Here is a 17,724-nt window from a genome sequence, read left to right on the forward strand (position 1 = left end):
TAATGCCTTAACCACGGTGTAGGAAAGCATTCCTACACCGTGGCCTTATCACAGCTTATGCCGAAGGTGTGTACAACGTTTGGGACGCAGCAAACGTCAAATGTGGGGCAAGCCTCCTATTGTGCAATAAAGGTGCAATAACACACAATACAATACAACACTCATTACTTAAAAACAAAAGTACCGAGAAAAAAAAATATCGCAGTCGACAGGATTCGAACCTGTGCGGGGAGACCCCAATGGATTTCTAGTCCATCGCCTTAACCACTCGGCCACGACTGCTGAACGAAAATGTCGGAACAAAAGTTCGTAGTAACACATGACCATCGATTCTTGGCTTTATTTGTCGGCAACGTTTCCAATGCTATCACATATTGCTTTTCTTTCCTTTTCGGGTAACATTGGATTCATGAGGTCTGTGTATGCAACGTAACGGCATAGTGAGGCGATTTCTGTAACATTTGAAATTATAATCATTAAAAAAAAGTGTCTATAAATTATCCCGGACATAATCATCTCTCATCCTTCGAAACTTTTCGCATCAATATTTTGTCACACACGGTAGAAATTTTTTGTTTGCTCGTGTGTTTGTTTTGCTGGGTCCATGCGGGGAAACAAGCTCATCCCAGAGGTGGATGAACCAAATGCGCGCCGCCATGGACGCTATTCTGGTTGCCCGGGCAACGCGTCGCGCATGCGCGCAAGAGAGGTAACTTTCGTTCGCTCGGCGGGCGCGCACAAAATTCGCGATTGTTGTCAGATTGTGTGTTGCGTGTGCTTGCGTGTTTTGTGCCCTTCAAGAACCTCTCTCTTGTTGGATACCGTACAGTCCCACATTTGTGACACGCTATCTGTGTTTCAATTCGAGCGCAACGTTTGAAATGCTGGTAAGTTCAAGATCACGTTTCTCTTCTTCGAGCCATTTCGCTTTGTAACTTTCAAATGCTTCGCGTTGACGAATGTTGGTGCAGGACGTTTTGACTACTTTTTAGTTTTTGGGAAAGTTATGCTTTCGACTTCAAGGCACTTTGGTGTCGTTTAGTTCGAGTTTGCCCTCCTTGAGCATACGTGCACTCGGTTTGCACGAGTCTATGGCTACGCGCTTCTTGTTTGGCGTACGTTGGGGTACTATACGGAAGTCTATTACCTTCTGCTCTCAGTAGCTGCCTCAGACTGTCGTCGCGAAGCGGCGTGTATGGATGTGTCAACTGGGTTAACATTTTTCTAATCAACTGCCGCAGACTGTCGCCGCGAAGCAGCGTGAGCTGGTGGACCGGGTAGGTTAACTCGCGCGACAAAATGTCCCTACAGCCTTGGGCGTACCAACCAAGGGGAGGCAAGGCCAGGGAAGCGGGAGCTTGTTACCCCCCCCCCCCCCCCCCCCTTCCCGTTCCAGTTTTCACAAAGGTGGGGGGGGAGGGGCAAGGCATGTGATTTGCCCCCCGCCACTGGGCAGGGTAAACACTGGCCGGCGGCGCCCCAGGGATACCAAGGGTACCGCCCCCGGCCCTGGAGAGAGGGGGGGGGGGGGGGGGGGGTCTGGTTTGCCCTTCTACTCACAAACAAGTTGGTACGTCACTGCCTACAGCGTGCAATTTGCGTAACAAGTATAGATAAAACGTTAGTGTCGACGAAACGTCTATCGATCGTGTTTCCACGAAATTCCGGGAATGGTATCCTACCGGCAGTTGTCACATGATTTCAGACAGCCAATGGCGAGGTGACTGCCGGGAGAATATCGGGGAAATTATTCTCCCGGCTGCCGGGGTAATAGACACTGCCTCAATTATTGTCATGTTCGGTCGATCCGGGACATGCTGCAGCTGTTATCGCCAGCATTTGAGAGACCACAGAGAGCACATGCAGTAAAAAAAGAAAAAAAGAATATTGGGGTTTACGTCACAAAGCAACTTAGGCTATGAGCGATGCGCCAATGACTCCTTGGGTAAGGAACAACCCAGCGTTCGAACGCTACTCTTTGCAGTACGGAGGCCGATACAGAACGCCCTACGCGACGGAAGAGGTAGTAAGCACTCGTAACAGCGCTAGGAGGTATCTGGAAGGTGTGTTAATGAATAGGAACTTGGGTGACATATATAACTACTGACGCGTGGGATCATGCTTCGGTAAATGCTCGTGAACTATAATCAGTTACAGGTTAAAGACCGACGACCAGTTCGCTTTCCACTTTTCCCCTCTTCCTCCTCTCCCCCTTCTACCCTGTCCATCGTTGCCTGTTTCCTCCTCCCCTAGAGTGAGGAGGATCTTCTGCCTTGCAGAATATTGAGTCGGGTCGTTGGCCTTTAAGACAAGTTTTGGAGGGAAAGGAGGGCAGGGGAGGGGGAAGCAGGCGGAATGCTTGAGAGGAGGAAACCTCCTCCTGTCTTCAGCACTCTGTCTGCTTCCTCCTCCCCAGCCAGAAAACGTTTCTCAACTTGTGACTGACTATAGCAAGGCCAAATTCTGTAATATTACAGTAGTAACCGCTTGAGTGTAATAGCATGGTTGCAAGACTTACGTAATTTCTTCTTCGAGCTGGATAAGATCATGTGAACTTTGTTGAGGTTCTGAAGAAACATCCGAGATTGACATACCGGTATTCTAACGTCGATGTGCAACGGCCTGGAAGGACTTGGTGGCGCTTGTAGTCTAGCCCACATGATGTTTGCATCTTGTGTTCAGAATGCATCGTTCATCTGTACAGTATAGTTTGCCAGGCGCTCTGACACCACGGGCTTAAAGCTGAGAGACAGACACATTTATATTTCACCTCATGGTTTATTTTACAGTCAACGCGCATTGAGCACTCTGCCGATCTTCAGTTTCGTTCCACCCAGTCTTTTATACACAAAACACACGCAACAATCAATAAAAAAAGGTAGGACAAATAGAAATTCAAGAATACTAAAACGTACAGGTACAATAATAATTTACATCACAGTCACGAAACGGTTCGCAAATGATCGGGGGGATGCTCTTTCTTGATGTAAAAATGCATATAATGACATATACTGCGATTTGGTGATAAGCTGCCAACGTGCAGGGCGTCAGGTTAACTGCACAAAGCCTATGTCTATGTATATACACGATAACTATACTGAAATATTCACGTGTGCTACCCCAACTTGCATTGGCATCTGATGGAAATATCTTGACCTGAAAGCTCCCGACAAATGCCAAGTCTTACAAGCTCGGTGCACTACAAGTCATCTACCGCCACAACCTGCTGTCCACAAATGACCAGATCAATACACGAGTATTGTAGGCAGAAGATATTGATAGGCGAAGGTTCAAGTGTTCGGAATCGGACATAACGAGGTACAGACCCCTCCACGGAGTAGGTGATGCTGTATCAGGCGATGCAAGAGGCAGCGTAAAGTGCAGGACCATAGACGAAGCGAAACATTTGACCGAATGAAATTGTTCAAGAAGCTCAGTGATCATGGCAATTAGTGGAACTGCTATAACATCGAGTGAATTGTTGTGCCCCGATCAACTGCTTGGAACAGAGCTACTGCGACAGCAATGTATGGGAATGCCGCAGAGTGTGACACCCTTTTGGGAAGGAAATCCAACCATCGCACTGAGAACAAAACCCACGAAGACAACCAAGTCACTTGCGTGTTCGTGGTTACGACGCAGCGCTCAGCTGACATAGTGCTGCGTCAGTGTTCGGCTAGAACGGTGTTCAGTGAGGCACATATCGAATACGAGTTGCAACCGAACTCTAACGCAGTATTTCTGTCCATCTGTGCCCCGCACTCTCAATCGAGGTAGATGACGTAAAAGAATCCCGTCCACAAGCCTTCTGTCGGATAAACGCAGGGCTCTGTGGGAAAACAAGCTGGTGGAAAAAGCGCCCCCTATAGTTCGCTCTCCTGGGCAAGTAGCCCTGCTTTTCACGCCCAAGGAAGGCTTCGCACGACTTGGCGATGGTGCACAATTTTAGGGCTCGGTGCTCCAGATATCGCTTGTCGTCTGCTTGCTGTTCTTCTTTGTTCTTCTTGTGCTATATAGACGCTTTCAGGCAGCTGTGCATGGGCGGCGCCATAACCGACCTTCAGTCTTTGTTTCCTCTTATTCCGTTCGCTTAACTTCATCATTGCGACAGCAGGACAGGTTACTGCCACTTTAGGTGCTACAGTGTCCTTCTCCCCAGCCAAGGCCCTTGTGGAGGCTGGTCAATGCCCGCTTCAGTGGCTCGGCATCTCGGTAAGACAAGAGAAGGTCGGCTATGGCGGCTCAATCTGGCGCGCGCTGAAAGCGTCTATAGGCTCTCCGCTGTTCGCGCCCATAGTGGTTGCGATGATGGTCGTAACGACATTGCCGAATCTCACGTTGATGTCACCGTCTTCGTCTTGTTAGCTTCGCTTGGATAAGTGTTGCCGCGCATTCTTGGTTTCTGCATCGTGACTTGGCAAATTTCGATAACCTACACAACATTCCTCTGCCTGCTGTTGCTCTTCAGCCTAGTGTAGCTTCCTTCTTTTCGCTGTAATGAAGAAAAAAAAAGTGGAATCAGTAATCAGCTCTTGTAGACAGTTTTCAAAAGTGCGCGCCACCTAAAAGCTGCCACCTTAATTATCCGACTTCACCCTTGTTTGGACACGTTCCCTGGGCCAGTATTGAAAACGAGTGCTACGTCATTATCTGGCATGGACTCGGACCCAATTACACGCCTTGTGCCCAAGCAATGGCGACCACCAATGTTGCCCGGTGGACCTTTGAAAAAGGTAAATTGCCAGGCGTTGCCTATGCTTCGTTTCACGTTACGATATGGCCCGCAAATCACGCCACGAGCCGTCGAAGCCAGTACAATGCCGTGCAATTCGTGTCACGTGACCTTCGTGATGTACGCGGTCACGTCACCCTCGAAGCGCTGGATGGCTGGAATGGCTCGTGGCGTCCCCTGCTGCCCATCGTATAAAGCAAAACAAAGACTAGTTTCTTCTTCTCTTTTCTATGGTTTTCTAGGCTTTAGAAGCCTTTTCATAATGTTTTGTTTTAAGACTGCAGAGTCGGCTAGTCGGGATAATAGAAAAGGGAACTACGACTGCACGTAGCAAATCATGCGCAGCAGATGAGAAAGAGCTGATGCAGGATGAGTAAGAGCTTAAGAACTGATGCTGCGTGAGAAAATACGAAACAAGAAGCTACAAATCATCGGTGTATGTTTCACGAAGACTGATGAATGGGTTCAATGGCGGAGAATGACGGCCGATGCGTGCAAGTGTTCTGAAAGTAGGCAGAGAAGAAAAGCAGATGAGGTGCAGGTTACAGGAAGACAAAGCTACAGGAACACCGACACCGCATTTTCACTTCTCTTCGAGGACCGCCTGTACGAGAGCAGGTTCCCCAAAGCACATTTGTTTTCTCCAGCAAAGGCGCTGCTTCGCGCACTTGCGACTGCTTACGACCGGGTGCGTTACAACTTCCAGTGATCTCCTACCATGAGAGAACATACTGGCGCCATCTATGGGGCAACGTGAAACAATTGCGATTGCCGTATATTTCGTATTTTATTCGAGCACTATATATTCTTTCTATATGGCTCTAAAAACTGTTGGCAACCTTATAAACGATTTTTTCTCATAGATAGTGCGGACACTCGATCTCGCGAGTACTACTGCAAAACCTTTGCTCTGGTGAAATACAGTTCCATATCCATCTTGTAGATGGCGCTAGCATGCCAGAGTTCTGTAGAGAGCCTAGATTGTAGTGAGGGTTCATCAGACTCAAACCACGGGGAGCGTTTGCAGTTTAATGGCGGACGCCTCCTGCAGAAATTGGCCTCAAGTGCGCATGCGCTGCGTTTTCGCGTGGCGAGGAGGAAATGCAACCGGAAAGGCAGAGACACTCGCAGACGACCAACACGTTCGTCATCTCCTCGCGGGTCGTATTGCGAACGCGACCCATGAACCACGTGACCTCGATCCAGCAGTTGGACACTCTCCGTAATATAGGCTCTCCAGTGTTCTCTTGTCGTCATAAGAGGTCACAAGAGGTTGTAACTTGTAATCATTCGGTCGTAAGCAAACGCAAGTGTGCGAACCAGCCTTAATTTGTGCAAATAACTTAACCTCCCGGTTGTGAGATCAAAATTACGACATCGTGCTCGTTCCCAGTCGGAACGTATCCTCACGACTTGTGCTCTCATATTAATTAGGCTTTCTCGAGAGAAAGAGTGAAAAAGAGAAGAAAACTTGGGTGTCCATTCAAACTAATATAGATATGCTTATACACAATTGCATCTGACCGCAGAACCTGCGGGGAATGCATACGTGATCAAACCGATTGATTGAAAATCGAAGCATTTGCAAGTGCGTAGGTGTTCGCAGTCAGCGCTACCTCACGTAAGAAACGTGAGCTGGTGTATACCTATAGTCGCCTTATCATCGCTTCCCAGCCTATCCGATCGAGGCAGTAGACGATCAGACCGCCAAAGAGCGAATCACGAAGCAGAAAGTGCAAATATATAATGCCCTACGTTTCTTAGATTGCCAGTGACTTCAGCGGGGTTAGTGGCCTACAGTGTGCGGTAGTGCACAACGGTGCATCTACAGAAGTGGATCTAGAGACAGGTTAAAAGCAAGACTCGCTGTGGGCCCCTGGGTGCAGCAGGCGTCTCGCAGCGAAGAAGGGGCTCATGCCCATGCTTGGTGAAGAATGCAGCGGCAGATGAGGCAGCGAGAGACAGCCCGAGGAGAAAGATGGTGGGGGAGGGAGCCGAAAACGGAATACCCTACCGTACCATGGAGTTTCTAGTGGTGGGGCTGTTCCAGGGAATGTCGTACGCCTCTTCCATGGTCTGGCTGTGCCGTGGGTCCATCGTCGGGACGTAGGACGTCCTGGCGTACTGGCTGACCAGCGGGGTGCCTGTCGGGAGGACGGAGGGTACAGAAGCGGTCGTTGGGATCATGGTGTTTACTGCACACGATGCACTCGTGACATTCGAACTGGTCTAGCGACAGGCGATTCAACATGGTGTTAGAAGACTACCCAATCAATATGTTGCGACAGCGTCACGTATATTTTTAATAAAGTAAAATAAATGCAATTGTTTGAAATTGAAACCCGAACTGGACTGGGGAGGAAGAAGAAATAAAGAGGATGAGAGCGTTACCAAAAATCACGTGGCTGTGCAACTTTTTTTTTTTTTTTTCTATCAACGTATTTGCAGGTTTTTAGAAGCCACAAAAAATTAGTATCATATTTCCGTTTCTATTTTTAATATTGAGTGTCTGCTTTAGATGACCCTCGACTTTGATTACATTTTGTGTCTAAACCATAGGAAACGGCACGTGACCACGGACAAGAGAGTGAGCGCGACTCAAACCGAACAATTCTCGATCGGCGGTTTTCAGGAGGAAAGAAAACAAATTTCGAGCCACACATTGTGTTCTGGGTAGTTGGGCTCTCATATGTCATGTACAAATAAGAACCTTAGCGAGCACAGATACCCTGTCAGTGTCCCTTTAAACTCTCAGGCGGTGTTTTTGAGCTGTCCAAACGAAGCACATTTTTGGAATACCCAGGTTTTACTCTTCCTGGCATGCTATTATATCTAAATTCAACTTAAAAATTGAGAAAACAGCTCACGCAGTTTATGCGAAAACCCACATTAAAATTTTCTCCCGCTTTCCAGTGGGGTAACGCGTCTCATGTTCTATAACTTGCGAGTTTTGGTGACGTGGACTTCACCAGCGCTCACTTCACATCATCAAGCACGTCTTGCGACCCACCGGGAAGAAGTCACAGCCATGCGGTTGCCGCGCCAGTTGCGCCAAACTGCGCCAACGGGCTACATGCCGCTACAATTCACCCAAAATGTGACGAATTCGCGCCAAAGCTGCGCCCAAAAGCTAATATTGGTTCTTGACTGCCCTTTTTAGTAATTCGGGTCTCCTTACATTTCGAGATCGTTACAGTGGGATGGTGTCCATTTTGGACGATTTGTAATATCGATTCGGAGTAGGAGGCACTGTTCGATTCGACCTTCGCATCAAACACGACGGTTGTCGGGAAGTTCTCCAACATGTGTAGCTCTAATGCGCCGAGAAACAGAGAGAGAAAGAGAGTGGAGGAGGAGGAGGAGAGCGGGCGGGGACATCAGAATGCTCAACTCCGGTTGGAATGATAAGTGGGTAGACCTAAAAGCTAGACGCCTTTTGTATCCACGGCACTGGTCGAACGCGTTAAAACGCGGATTGCGATTCTGTGTGCTGTGCTTCGCTGCAACGCAGATGCGTTCGCGGAGGAAACACCTTTCGAGTGTGGCGTTCAAAAACAATTAAAAATCCGTGACGTGGTGGATGTTGACGTGAAGATGCGATAGCGTAGCGGAGTTGTCAAAAGAAAACCACGGTTATGACGCACGACTGCAATGTCCATAATAGCTGCGGACGTCATTGGTCGGGTCGGTGATCGTTCCTTCAGGTTTGAGATTGAAGGCATAATATTTGAGTATCCGAAACGGTTGACACGTATCCGAGTAGTAGGCGTAAGACGTGTCATTTTAGGTTTATGCTTTATGTGAAATCCCTCGTTTTCTTTTTACCTATATGTAAGACTTAGACTCTTTGAGGTCGCCGTCAATCGATAAGGAGCTTCAATTATAGTCGGCTAGCATTGGATACGGACGAATGGAAGCTTGCCGATAGACTGTACGAAATCTACTAGATTTTGTTTAAGTAAAAGTGTTGATGGCATACATGCAGATTTTGCATAGTCATAAAGCCTTCCTCGTGCAAAAGGTCGTCGGTGTGCTATAATGATGAAAACTTCGTTTGAAGTGAAATAAAAATCGCATTAGTATTTCAACTTTCCGAATTAAAAAAAGAAAAAAAGATGCAGCTGCCGCAAAAGGACAAAAGCATACATATTGTCAGAATATTTGATTTCCGTGTCTAGTACTTTCAAGCAAGAGTGAACCGCTAGTTAAGTGTTCGGGTAAATTCCAAGGGATCAATGAGCAGTTGAGTGTGACAGAAACTGTATATTTATTTGATGGGCCAAATCTGACTTTTTTTTTTAAACATGTTATTTGCAGTAGATGGAACGCGAACGAAATGAACACTTCTGCTCCAAAAATTATTTTTGCTGCGTCAAAATGAACTTTCGGCCGCTTTAAAAGGTGCTCCAAAATGACTCCAGTCAGTCACGTCACTGAAGTTATAATACCCCCACATCGTTTTATATTACAACGTCTGACATCAGGCTTTCAGCGTTGCCAGTAAGGCGGCTCATGGGTCGTTCACACACTTGTAACCGAGAACGACCGAGACAAGACCGGTTTTTAAGCCTCTTGCGACGTCTTAGGACCGGTTGCGCTGCTGCGGAGCTGGTCCTAAGACGTTGTAAGAGGCTTAAAAACCGGCCTTGTCTCTCTCGGTCGTACTTGGTTGCAAGTGCGTGAACAGGCCTCCAGCCTCTAAGACAAAGCTTACGGTTGCACGTGTGTGAACAGGCCTCCAGCCTCTAAGACAAAACTTACAACTTCAATAACTTCGCAAAAAAAAAAAAAAAAGTTATTGTGATTTGCAGTTTCGGAAAGCAGTGACTACCAAACACGGTAAGCACACGTTTGTGTGAACTCTGAAAGTAACTTCTAGAAGGCCTCAGCTTAGTAGCGTGTACGTTTCGCTCAAACGGGCTGTATGAGGCTTCCACGAGGTCCCTTTGGGATAAGCAGAAAGGTAGGTTGTTACGCTCGAACTTGATTGTTCTACTCGGGTTTTTGAATGGCGCTTCTCTTGGCGATGTCGGATCTGGCGGTAGGACTTACTCTGCATGATGGTTGCCCTCTTCAGGCACGCCCAGGCGATGACAATGGCCGTGATGATGACGGTGAAGGACGCCACGACGGGGACGACGAAGTAGGTTCGGTAGTAGAAGGGCATCTCTTCGTCAACGAGAGACGGAAAGGAACCGCCGTCTGAAACACAACATACACAGGATTATTCTCAAGAGATGGGAGTGGCTGTATTAGGTCTGTTCATCTCCAACCCTTCCCGAGGTCTTTTCATTTTGTTGGTAGCTGCCGATAGTATCGGCAGCTACCAAGGCGGTGGCGCTAGCTGCGAATCAGACATCCTGACAAACTCCTCGAACGCATCGATCGATCGTCACCACACGTCTCCAGGCTTTTGTTTTGCATCCACGCCCGCGCCATCCTTCAAGCCGCGCGGCAGCGCGCTCATGCGCGTGAGCAACCACTCTGCGCAGGAGGTGTCCGCCATTAAATGCTAAAAACGGTCCATGGTTTGAGCCGGAATGAGTATGCGCAGATGCTCTCCCCTTAAAAAGAAAGGGTTTATATCTATGCGTAGTGCTAACTCCTGCAGTCAAGCGAGCCTGTTCTTGAAACAGTGAGTTTAGGTTGGTGCACGTCAGTGTTGGGTAAAGTAAGTCTAAAAAGTACTTGAAGTACTGAAGTAAATTAGGTTATGTACTTCAAGTAAAGTAGTGAGTACACCGTGTGCAATGTACTATAAATACAACGTACTTTCAAAGTAAAGTACAAGTAACTTTGAGCACAATCTTTTATGACGCCCTTTTATTCCCTTATACAGTGTTTTTTTTTTTTTTTTTACTTGTATGCATTGTTGAAGGGGTAGTCGGGGGTGCATCGGTTATGTTCGGAAATGGCGGTGAATATTGGATAAAGTCAAGTGGCTTCATAGTTGACAAGGCATCATTTTGTGATACAAATTTAAACCAAATGTGGGAAATGTACTTCGAAGTGGGGGTTGTACTTTCCTCGGAAAGTACCAGCAAAAATACTTTAAGTACAAATACACACTCAGAGAATGTACTTCAAGTAAAGTGCAAGCTCTATACCTCCTTTAAGTAGTACTTTAAAGTATAATGTGCCTAAAGTACTTCTCAACACTGGGGCACGTGAACGCACTTTGGCAGCCTTACCCGAGAGGTGGGTGACGGCGGGCATGTCGTGCGAGAAGTCTCCCCTGCCGTACAGGTTGAAGGCGGCCATCCGGAAGTTGTACCGGGTGCCGCTCCGGAGCTCGGTCAGCGTCACGGCCTCCTTGGTGGCCGGGATGTGCAGCTGTCGCTTGTCGCCGTCGTCTGTGCCGTACTGGATCTCGTACTCTGTGTACGGGGCGGATGAGACAGACACACAGCGTCGTTATCTCGTTGTATGTGTCGAGAACCGATATTCCACTGGTAACCTTAGTCCCGCGCGACTCCAATAGCTCATGCTGCTCATGGTTGCTCCCGAAGGGATATCATGGTGCTTTGTAATTGTATACTGTACAGTGTCGTCTGTGAATAGTTTTCGGCAAACATCGTCTGGATGTGTTTTTTCTAGTGCCAGTTTTTAACTGTCTGCAGCAATAGATATTATATAACTGTGCATTTCAACTTGAACAATCTTGATGTAGACCGTAGAAGAGCGCTGAATGTCTTTGCTTCGCTATGTCGATCTTCTCGTAATGTATTGTCGAAGTACTACTACCTGTTATTACAACACTTTTTTTTTCTGACCACTGTACTCCTGTTGACTTCCATGGAAACTGACATTTAATGATAGACATAACAACGAATTAAGGGTGCTGGCGGCACCTGACGTTTCTTCGGGCGTCGTACAACTGGAGCGACAGACAGCAAAAACAGCGCGCGCAAACAATTGAAAACACTTGACTCTTTTTTTTCTCCTCACCACTGAGAGTGACTGGATCACACATATATTCAGTACTACGAAATATTGGATCGTGTTGCCGCAAGACACTGATCCTGTTTATTTTGGCGGACAATAAGTGGTTTGTTTGCCCCCTAAATATCTCGGCGGTGATATATACATTATCATACTTATATAACACGCGAATAAACTCAATTCGAAAGAAATATTAATACTCGTATAGTCACTAAAAGTTTAAGAAACGCAGGAATAGAATAGAATTGGAATAGTGTTTATTCACACGGCATAGCTATAGATACATCAATACCCTAGTATAGTGTGGCTACATAAGGCGGACTCACGTATAACTGGCGACGCTGCCGATGACGGACTGTTCCAGTGTAGGCTCACCGAGGATGACGTGATACCTGTCACCCTCAGGTTGGGCACCGAGGGCGGATCTGCGCAGGAGGGCAAACATCCACGAACAAAACTATCATTAGGACTCGTTAAAGTAGACGGTTTGTGAACGGAACGTCGACGTTGACTATTTCTGTAGCGCTTCAACGGAGGCACGGGAAGCCGACATTTCATCTCAATTAACCGACAATGGGGCGCAGGGGGGTAGTTGACGGCCTAAAGAATACCTAACGTCTGGTTCCCAGTGTCGAAACTGGGTCGATTTGTCGGGTCGTTAATAGATTACTGATATTGATTCTTTTCTCTGGGTTCCAGTATGTCGACCAAAGCGAGTTTTGTCCGTGAAGCAACTATGTCGACTCCAGCAAAACCCTTTCCGACTTAGTTTCAGGGCTTCACGTTTCAGCTCGGTTATGTCGAAACTTCAATCAATCAATCAATCAATTTATTTCCTCTCCATCTGAGAGGGGAAGGCAGGGAAAAAAGCAGCATGTCGCTACTTGACGAAGCCCCCGCCTCCCCTTTACATCCGCAGAAGAAACACAACATATGAGTGAAAGAACAATGCAACATATATGAAAACAGATAATCGAGCGCTTACACAGGACATTGGTGTCAATTATATACATTGCGAAAGAGTTAAACAAGGTAAACATAATTGAGAGTAGCACACGCTTGCTCTAAGAGTTTAGTAATGAGCACATGCACTACAATGCACATTGACTTTGAAAAATATATACGCAACTGCCTCTGCACCTTCAAAACATGACAACACCTATTCAATAGATCACTCAAATAGGTCACGAATTTCCTTTTTGCTTGTGTTGGCCACGGAAATTCCCTTTGCCTCAAGGTTGTTTAAAATTCTTGGGAGAGTAAAAGCCAGTCTCTGGTCACCATAAGTAGTTCTGGAGCGCGGTGCGGCCCAGTTTCGCGAATGACGAGTGCTGTATGTTGCGTCTCGCGACTCCAAACCCGAGACTGAATTAAAAACGCTAATAGGGTTGTTTAATGATCTTTTATATGACATCAAAAGCTTGTAACTATAGTAATTGGTGATTTTTAACGTGTCAAGCTTTTTAAACAAAGATTTTGTGGAGTGATCATACGCTACATTACATATTATTCGTATTGCCCTCTTTTGCATTATAAAAAGTCTCTGAACGTTCGTTTTCGTAGTGGTACCCCAAACCAGGAAACAATAATCGAAATATGAGCAGAACAGGGCGTGATATAAAAGCAGCATTATCGAGGGGGGTAAGATATTACGGTATTTATATAAAACGCCTACAACCTTCGAGAGCTTTACGGTTGTGTCCTGCACCGTCTCATCCCACCGCATATGTTCATTAAAAGTTACGCCAAGCACCTTAGCATTTTTTACAATTTCCACATCTCGTGAGGCAAAAGAGAGCCCTCCCGGCAGGCTGCTGGTGCAGCTTGTATTTTTTGCGCGGAAAATAATTGCCTTAGTTTTTGCAACATTTATTGTTAATGAATTTGCGGTGGTCCAAACGTTTAGACTCTGCAAGAATTGATTTGCTTTTCTTATAATGACGTCAATGCTAGTTCCAGAGAAAAACAAACTTGTATCATCTGCGTATATTATGTAGTTGACGCTATCATCTAAGTTCACTATGTCATTTATAAAAAGATTGAAGAGAAGGGGCCCGAGAATACTCCCTTGCGGTACACCTGCCTTTATTTGGCGCATGTTTGAACGCTCCCCGTCAATTTCAACGTACTGATAACGGTCTTGCAAATAGCTTTCGATTAGGTTCAGGGCAACACCCCTGATGCCACAAAGGTCCAGTTTCTGCAGTAAAGTTTTATGATTAAGGCGATCGAATGCCTTCGAAAAATCGATAAATATGCCTAATGTTAGCAGTTTGTTTTCGATGTTTGTAAGTATCATTTCTTTCTGTTTTAGCAGCGCCAACTCTGTCGAGTACCCCTTTCGGAAACCGAATTGACAAGGGGTAATAATTGAGTGTTTTTCACAGAAAGCGTATAGCCTCATGTGCATAATTTTTTCTAGTCCTTTGGAGAATACCGGCAATACAGACACAGGCCTGTAATTACCCACGTTGTTCTTATCCCCTGCCTTGTGGAGGACGGACACCTTGGCCACTTGCATTCTTTTAGGAAACACCCCATCCTGAAGGGCGAGGTTATAAATGTGGGTCAAACAAGGGGCGATAGAATGAATTACACGCTTTACAGGCCCGATCTGAATGCCATGCACGTCGTTACTTTTACTGTTTCTAAAATTGTTATATACTGATATCAATTCACTGTCGTCAGTAGGCAGAAGAAAAACACTCTCTAAAATCTTATCGACTAGGTCACAAGCATTGACGGAGTGAGCACTATCAACTAAGTCCACAAAATGATTATTGAACCTGTCAGCCAACGCGGCGCCAGTTATGCACTCGCCGTTTACAGTAATCGTTTTAATTGAGTCACTACGAGAATGAGGTTTTACTAACATGTTCACTTTTTTCCACATGACATCCGTTCTAGATTCACCCTGAAACATATCGTAATGGTATGTACGCTTTGACTTGCGAATAGCGCTAGTCACCATGTTCCTTTGAATTTTAAATTCGCGGAGGACGCCCAAATCTCTAGTGTGCAGAAATTTATTATAGAGCGCATTCTTTCGATTCATCATTCTAATTATCTCCGAAGTAACCCACGGCTTGCGTGATTTCTTATGCACTCGACACTTCTTGTAGGGAAAGCACCGGTTATAGATATTTGTAAACGTTTCAAGAAAGAGATCATATGCCTGGTCAGCTGAGTCACAGGAAAAAACCGCACTCCAGTTTGTAAGTTGTAGTTCCTCTTCAAAATAGTTTAGTCTTCTTGAGCTTATATCTCTGTGAAAAGTGTAATTTGTGTTCGAAGACTTTTTTGACCGAATTTTTAGATCGGCAAACAAATAAATTGGCAGGTGGTCACTGATTGTGGCCCCAATGACACCAGCAGTTAGGCGTGAATCATCAATATTTGTTATGAACAAGTCTAGAAGCGTTGCATTCGTATTATTTGCCCGAGTTGGTTGGGATATTGGACAAAAGAAACCGTAGGAATTACACAATGACAAAAACCGCATTTGTTGCGGAGATGACGTCATCATATCAATATTAAAATCTCCGCCCAAGTAGAAGGTGACATTGTTTTCACCCATGAACATAAAGAGTTTTTCAATGAATTCCAAAAACAAGTCCATATCACCATTTGGTGGACGATACATAACAGATAATATAGATTTTGAACTTTCTAAAGTCAGAATTTCAAAATCATTTGTAACAGTAGTCAACTGATCTATGACCGTACATTCGAAAGCAGTTTTTGCGTAAATACAAACACCACCCCCGCGCTTTAAACCGCGATTTAAGTCATAAACGGTGTATCCATCCAAAGGGTCCATCGTCTCATCAGAACGGCACCACGTCTCGGTTAACATAAGGAAATCAAAAGAGAAACCAAAATCGTCTAAAAAAATATTCAACTCATCAAACTTGTTCCGTGCTGATTGAATGTTTAAATGAAACAGAGAAAGGGGAGTAGTAGAGAGGGCGCTGAATTTTCGCCCTAGTTCGTTGGGCAGTGGGTACACTTTTTTGTTCATGTTATAATGGCAAAAGGACATTGTCTCGATTCGGGTTTAAAATACATCGATTGGTGAATGGCAGACATGTGAAAAAGGTAGGCTCTGACAAACAGAAACATCGCAGACTAAAAAAGGAAAAGAAAAAAAGCAGCAAGCAAATAAAGACCAAAGTAAAAACAGGTTGATGAACGGAGACCGAGACATGACACTCACCAAGCGAACCAGGACCGGTCTTCCCTAATCCCCATCGACGGCACGACAGTACGGAGAAAAACGAGTACGAGAGGGAGCCGATGCTCGGGGGCCTATTCGTCCTTGGTTCTTTGTTGCCTGGAACTTTGCCTGATCAGCCCCCTCGTTTCCTTGGAACAGGTTTTTGGTGTAGGACCAAGCTTGGAGCTAACCACCGGAGCGGCTGCCCCCGCTGGCGAAGCGGTCGCCTCCGCTGCTGACTGCGTCGGAGTGGCTGTGTCCTCCGAAGCATCAGCTTTCGGTGTGTCGGGTTTTCCTTGTTCACCAGCCTCCGATTCGTCACGAACGCGACTTCCGGTGGCCTAGACATGAAGCTCCGTAAAAAATATCTTCGAGAATGACTCCAGCGACCCATAGGGGTCGCCACTATCGACCGATGTGGCGTTCGAAAACAGGTCGTTCCGCGTCACGTGCCAGCTCATCAAAGCACAACGCTTGGGTTTCAGCAGGCAAGCTGGCTTTAAAATGGTTTGCACCCGATTTTTATCCGCTGCGTGCAGTACCTGTGGCGGCGTATTGTCGTAAACGGGCTTCCAAAAACCTGTCTTCTTGGGTGATGCGACGGAGGGACTACTGACTGTTCTTCGACCGCGCTCATAAATGTTAAGCAATGTACAATGCCTGGTTCATGCAGTTGCGTAGATCGCGTTCAGAACTGCCAACACGCTGCAGTAACGACAGAGTCAGCGAACGATTGTTCTACACAACACCGAAAACGATGCATGGCGCGCTTAATTCGTTTCACCATTATGAGTCATGAGTTTTCATGTGGCCCCGTCGTTGCTGTTGTTTTCGTTTCCATGGGCACAGCCAACACAACTTCACTTACTTTACTTCGGTGGCCGTTGCACCAACCGCCGACAACCGTGCAATCACGCAAACCACAACAGACAAGGAGATATTGCCAAAGGACCTGTTCCGGCCAGTTCAGTGTTCTCCCACTAGATGCCGTGCGTTTTGCTAGAGTCACGAGTAACTCTTGCAGTCCTCTCTCTGTCTCTCAAAGGATAACAGAGATCAAAACTGCCTGGCGGGCAAAACATGCACCGTCTCGATCACATTTATAAGGTTGGCATAACAAGCGTTAGCAACTCATGCGTTCGATATCTCATACCTCGAACATTGATCACATGACTGGAGCCACCTTCCCACTTGAATTAGTAAAGCTGTTCTTTTCAAATAAACTCTTACACTAACAGCACCCTTAGTCGATCTAATTGCCATCTTTTTTTTTGCGTTTTCACTCCCCTCTGTAAGGCTCGTTCACACACTTGTAACCGAGAACGACCGAAAGACACAAGACCCGTTTTTAAGCCTCATGCCACGTCTTAGGACCAGATGCGCTGCTGCGGAGCTGGTCTTAAAGGGGCACTGACACATCAAAATCATATTTTTTTTTATTATCCGAAACGATCGAAAACGATGCCGGGACATTACCCTCAAAATTTGAAATTTGGGAATTCAGTATTCGTGAAGTAAAAAAACAATTTCCAAATGCCGAATTCGAAGTTCCCGCGCGATCGGCGCCGGTGCCTTGACGTCAAAAATTGGTGAGACCTGAGAGTCCACTTTTTTTTCTCCACTCCCTGCTGTTGCCATGGCGACCCAAAGCGAGGAGGAAAGGAGCGAGCGCCGGCTCGTTGCGGCGGACCGGTTTTGAGCGGTGTCGCCTGTTTTCCGTTGGAGGATACCAATCCAGGAGACGGCACCACAACGAACTCCCGATTTTTGGTATTTCAAAAAGAAGGACCGTAGTGCGTTCGCAATTGCGTTAAAAAACATGTTTTAGGATTGC

General features: G+C 46.3%; 1 protein-coding gene and 1 non-coding gene across 10 annotated transcripts in view; both read right to left on the reverse strand.

The window, feature by feature from the left end:
- Window positions 1-200: 200 nt before the first annotated feature.
- Window positions 201-282, reverse strand: Trnas-aga. The gene has a single exon. It is a non-coding gene; the product is annotated as a tRNA-Ser (tRNA).
- Window positions 283-4,268: 3,986 nt separating this feature from the next.
- The window catches only part of LOC115326099 (Down syndrome cell adhesion molecule homolog), a 61,324-nt gene continuing 47,868 nt past the window's right edge, over window positions 4,269-17,724 (reverse strand). For 7 of the 9 annotated variants that reach the window (XM_040501013.2, XM_040501011.2, XM_040501014.2 and 4 more), the window contains 5 exons: window positions 12,001-12,099; window positions 10,924-11,109; window positions 9,785-9,934; window positions 6,752-6,876; window positions 4,269-4,492 (listed from right to left, as the gene is read on the reverse strand). In XM_040501013.2, the coding sequence (XP_040356947.1) occupies window positions 4,433-4,492; window positions 6,752-6,876; window positions 9,785-9,934; window positions 10,924-11,109; window positions 12,001-12,099 (620 nt within the window). In that variant the 3' untranslated portion in view covers window positions 4,269-4,432. Of the gene's footprint in view, window positions 4,493-6,746; window positions 6,877-9,784; window positions 9,935-10,923; window positions 11,110-12,000; window positions 12,100-17,724 lie in introns of all 9 variants that reach the window. The other 2 variants (XM_042286900.1, XM_040501015.2) reach the window with 1 other exon arrangement.

The sequence above is a fragment of the Ixodes scapularis genome, unplaced genomic scaffold (assembly GCF_016920785.2).
Source record: "Ixodes scapularis isolate PalLabHiFi unplaced genomic scaffold, ASM1692078v2 PGA_scaffold8__174_contigs__length_109621045, whole genome shotgun sequence".
Taxonomy (NCBI): domain Eukaryota; kingdom Metazoa; phylum Arthropoda; class Arachnida; order Ixodida; family Ixodidae; genus Ixodes; species Ixodes scapularis.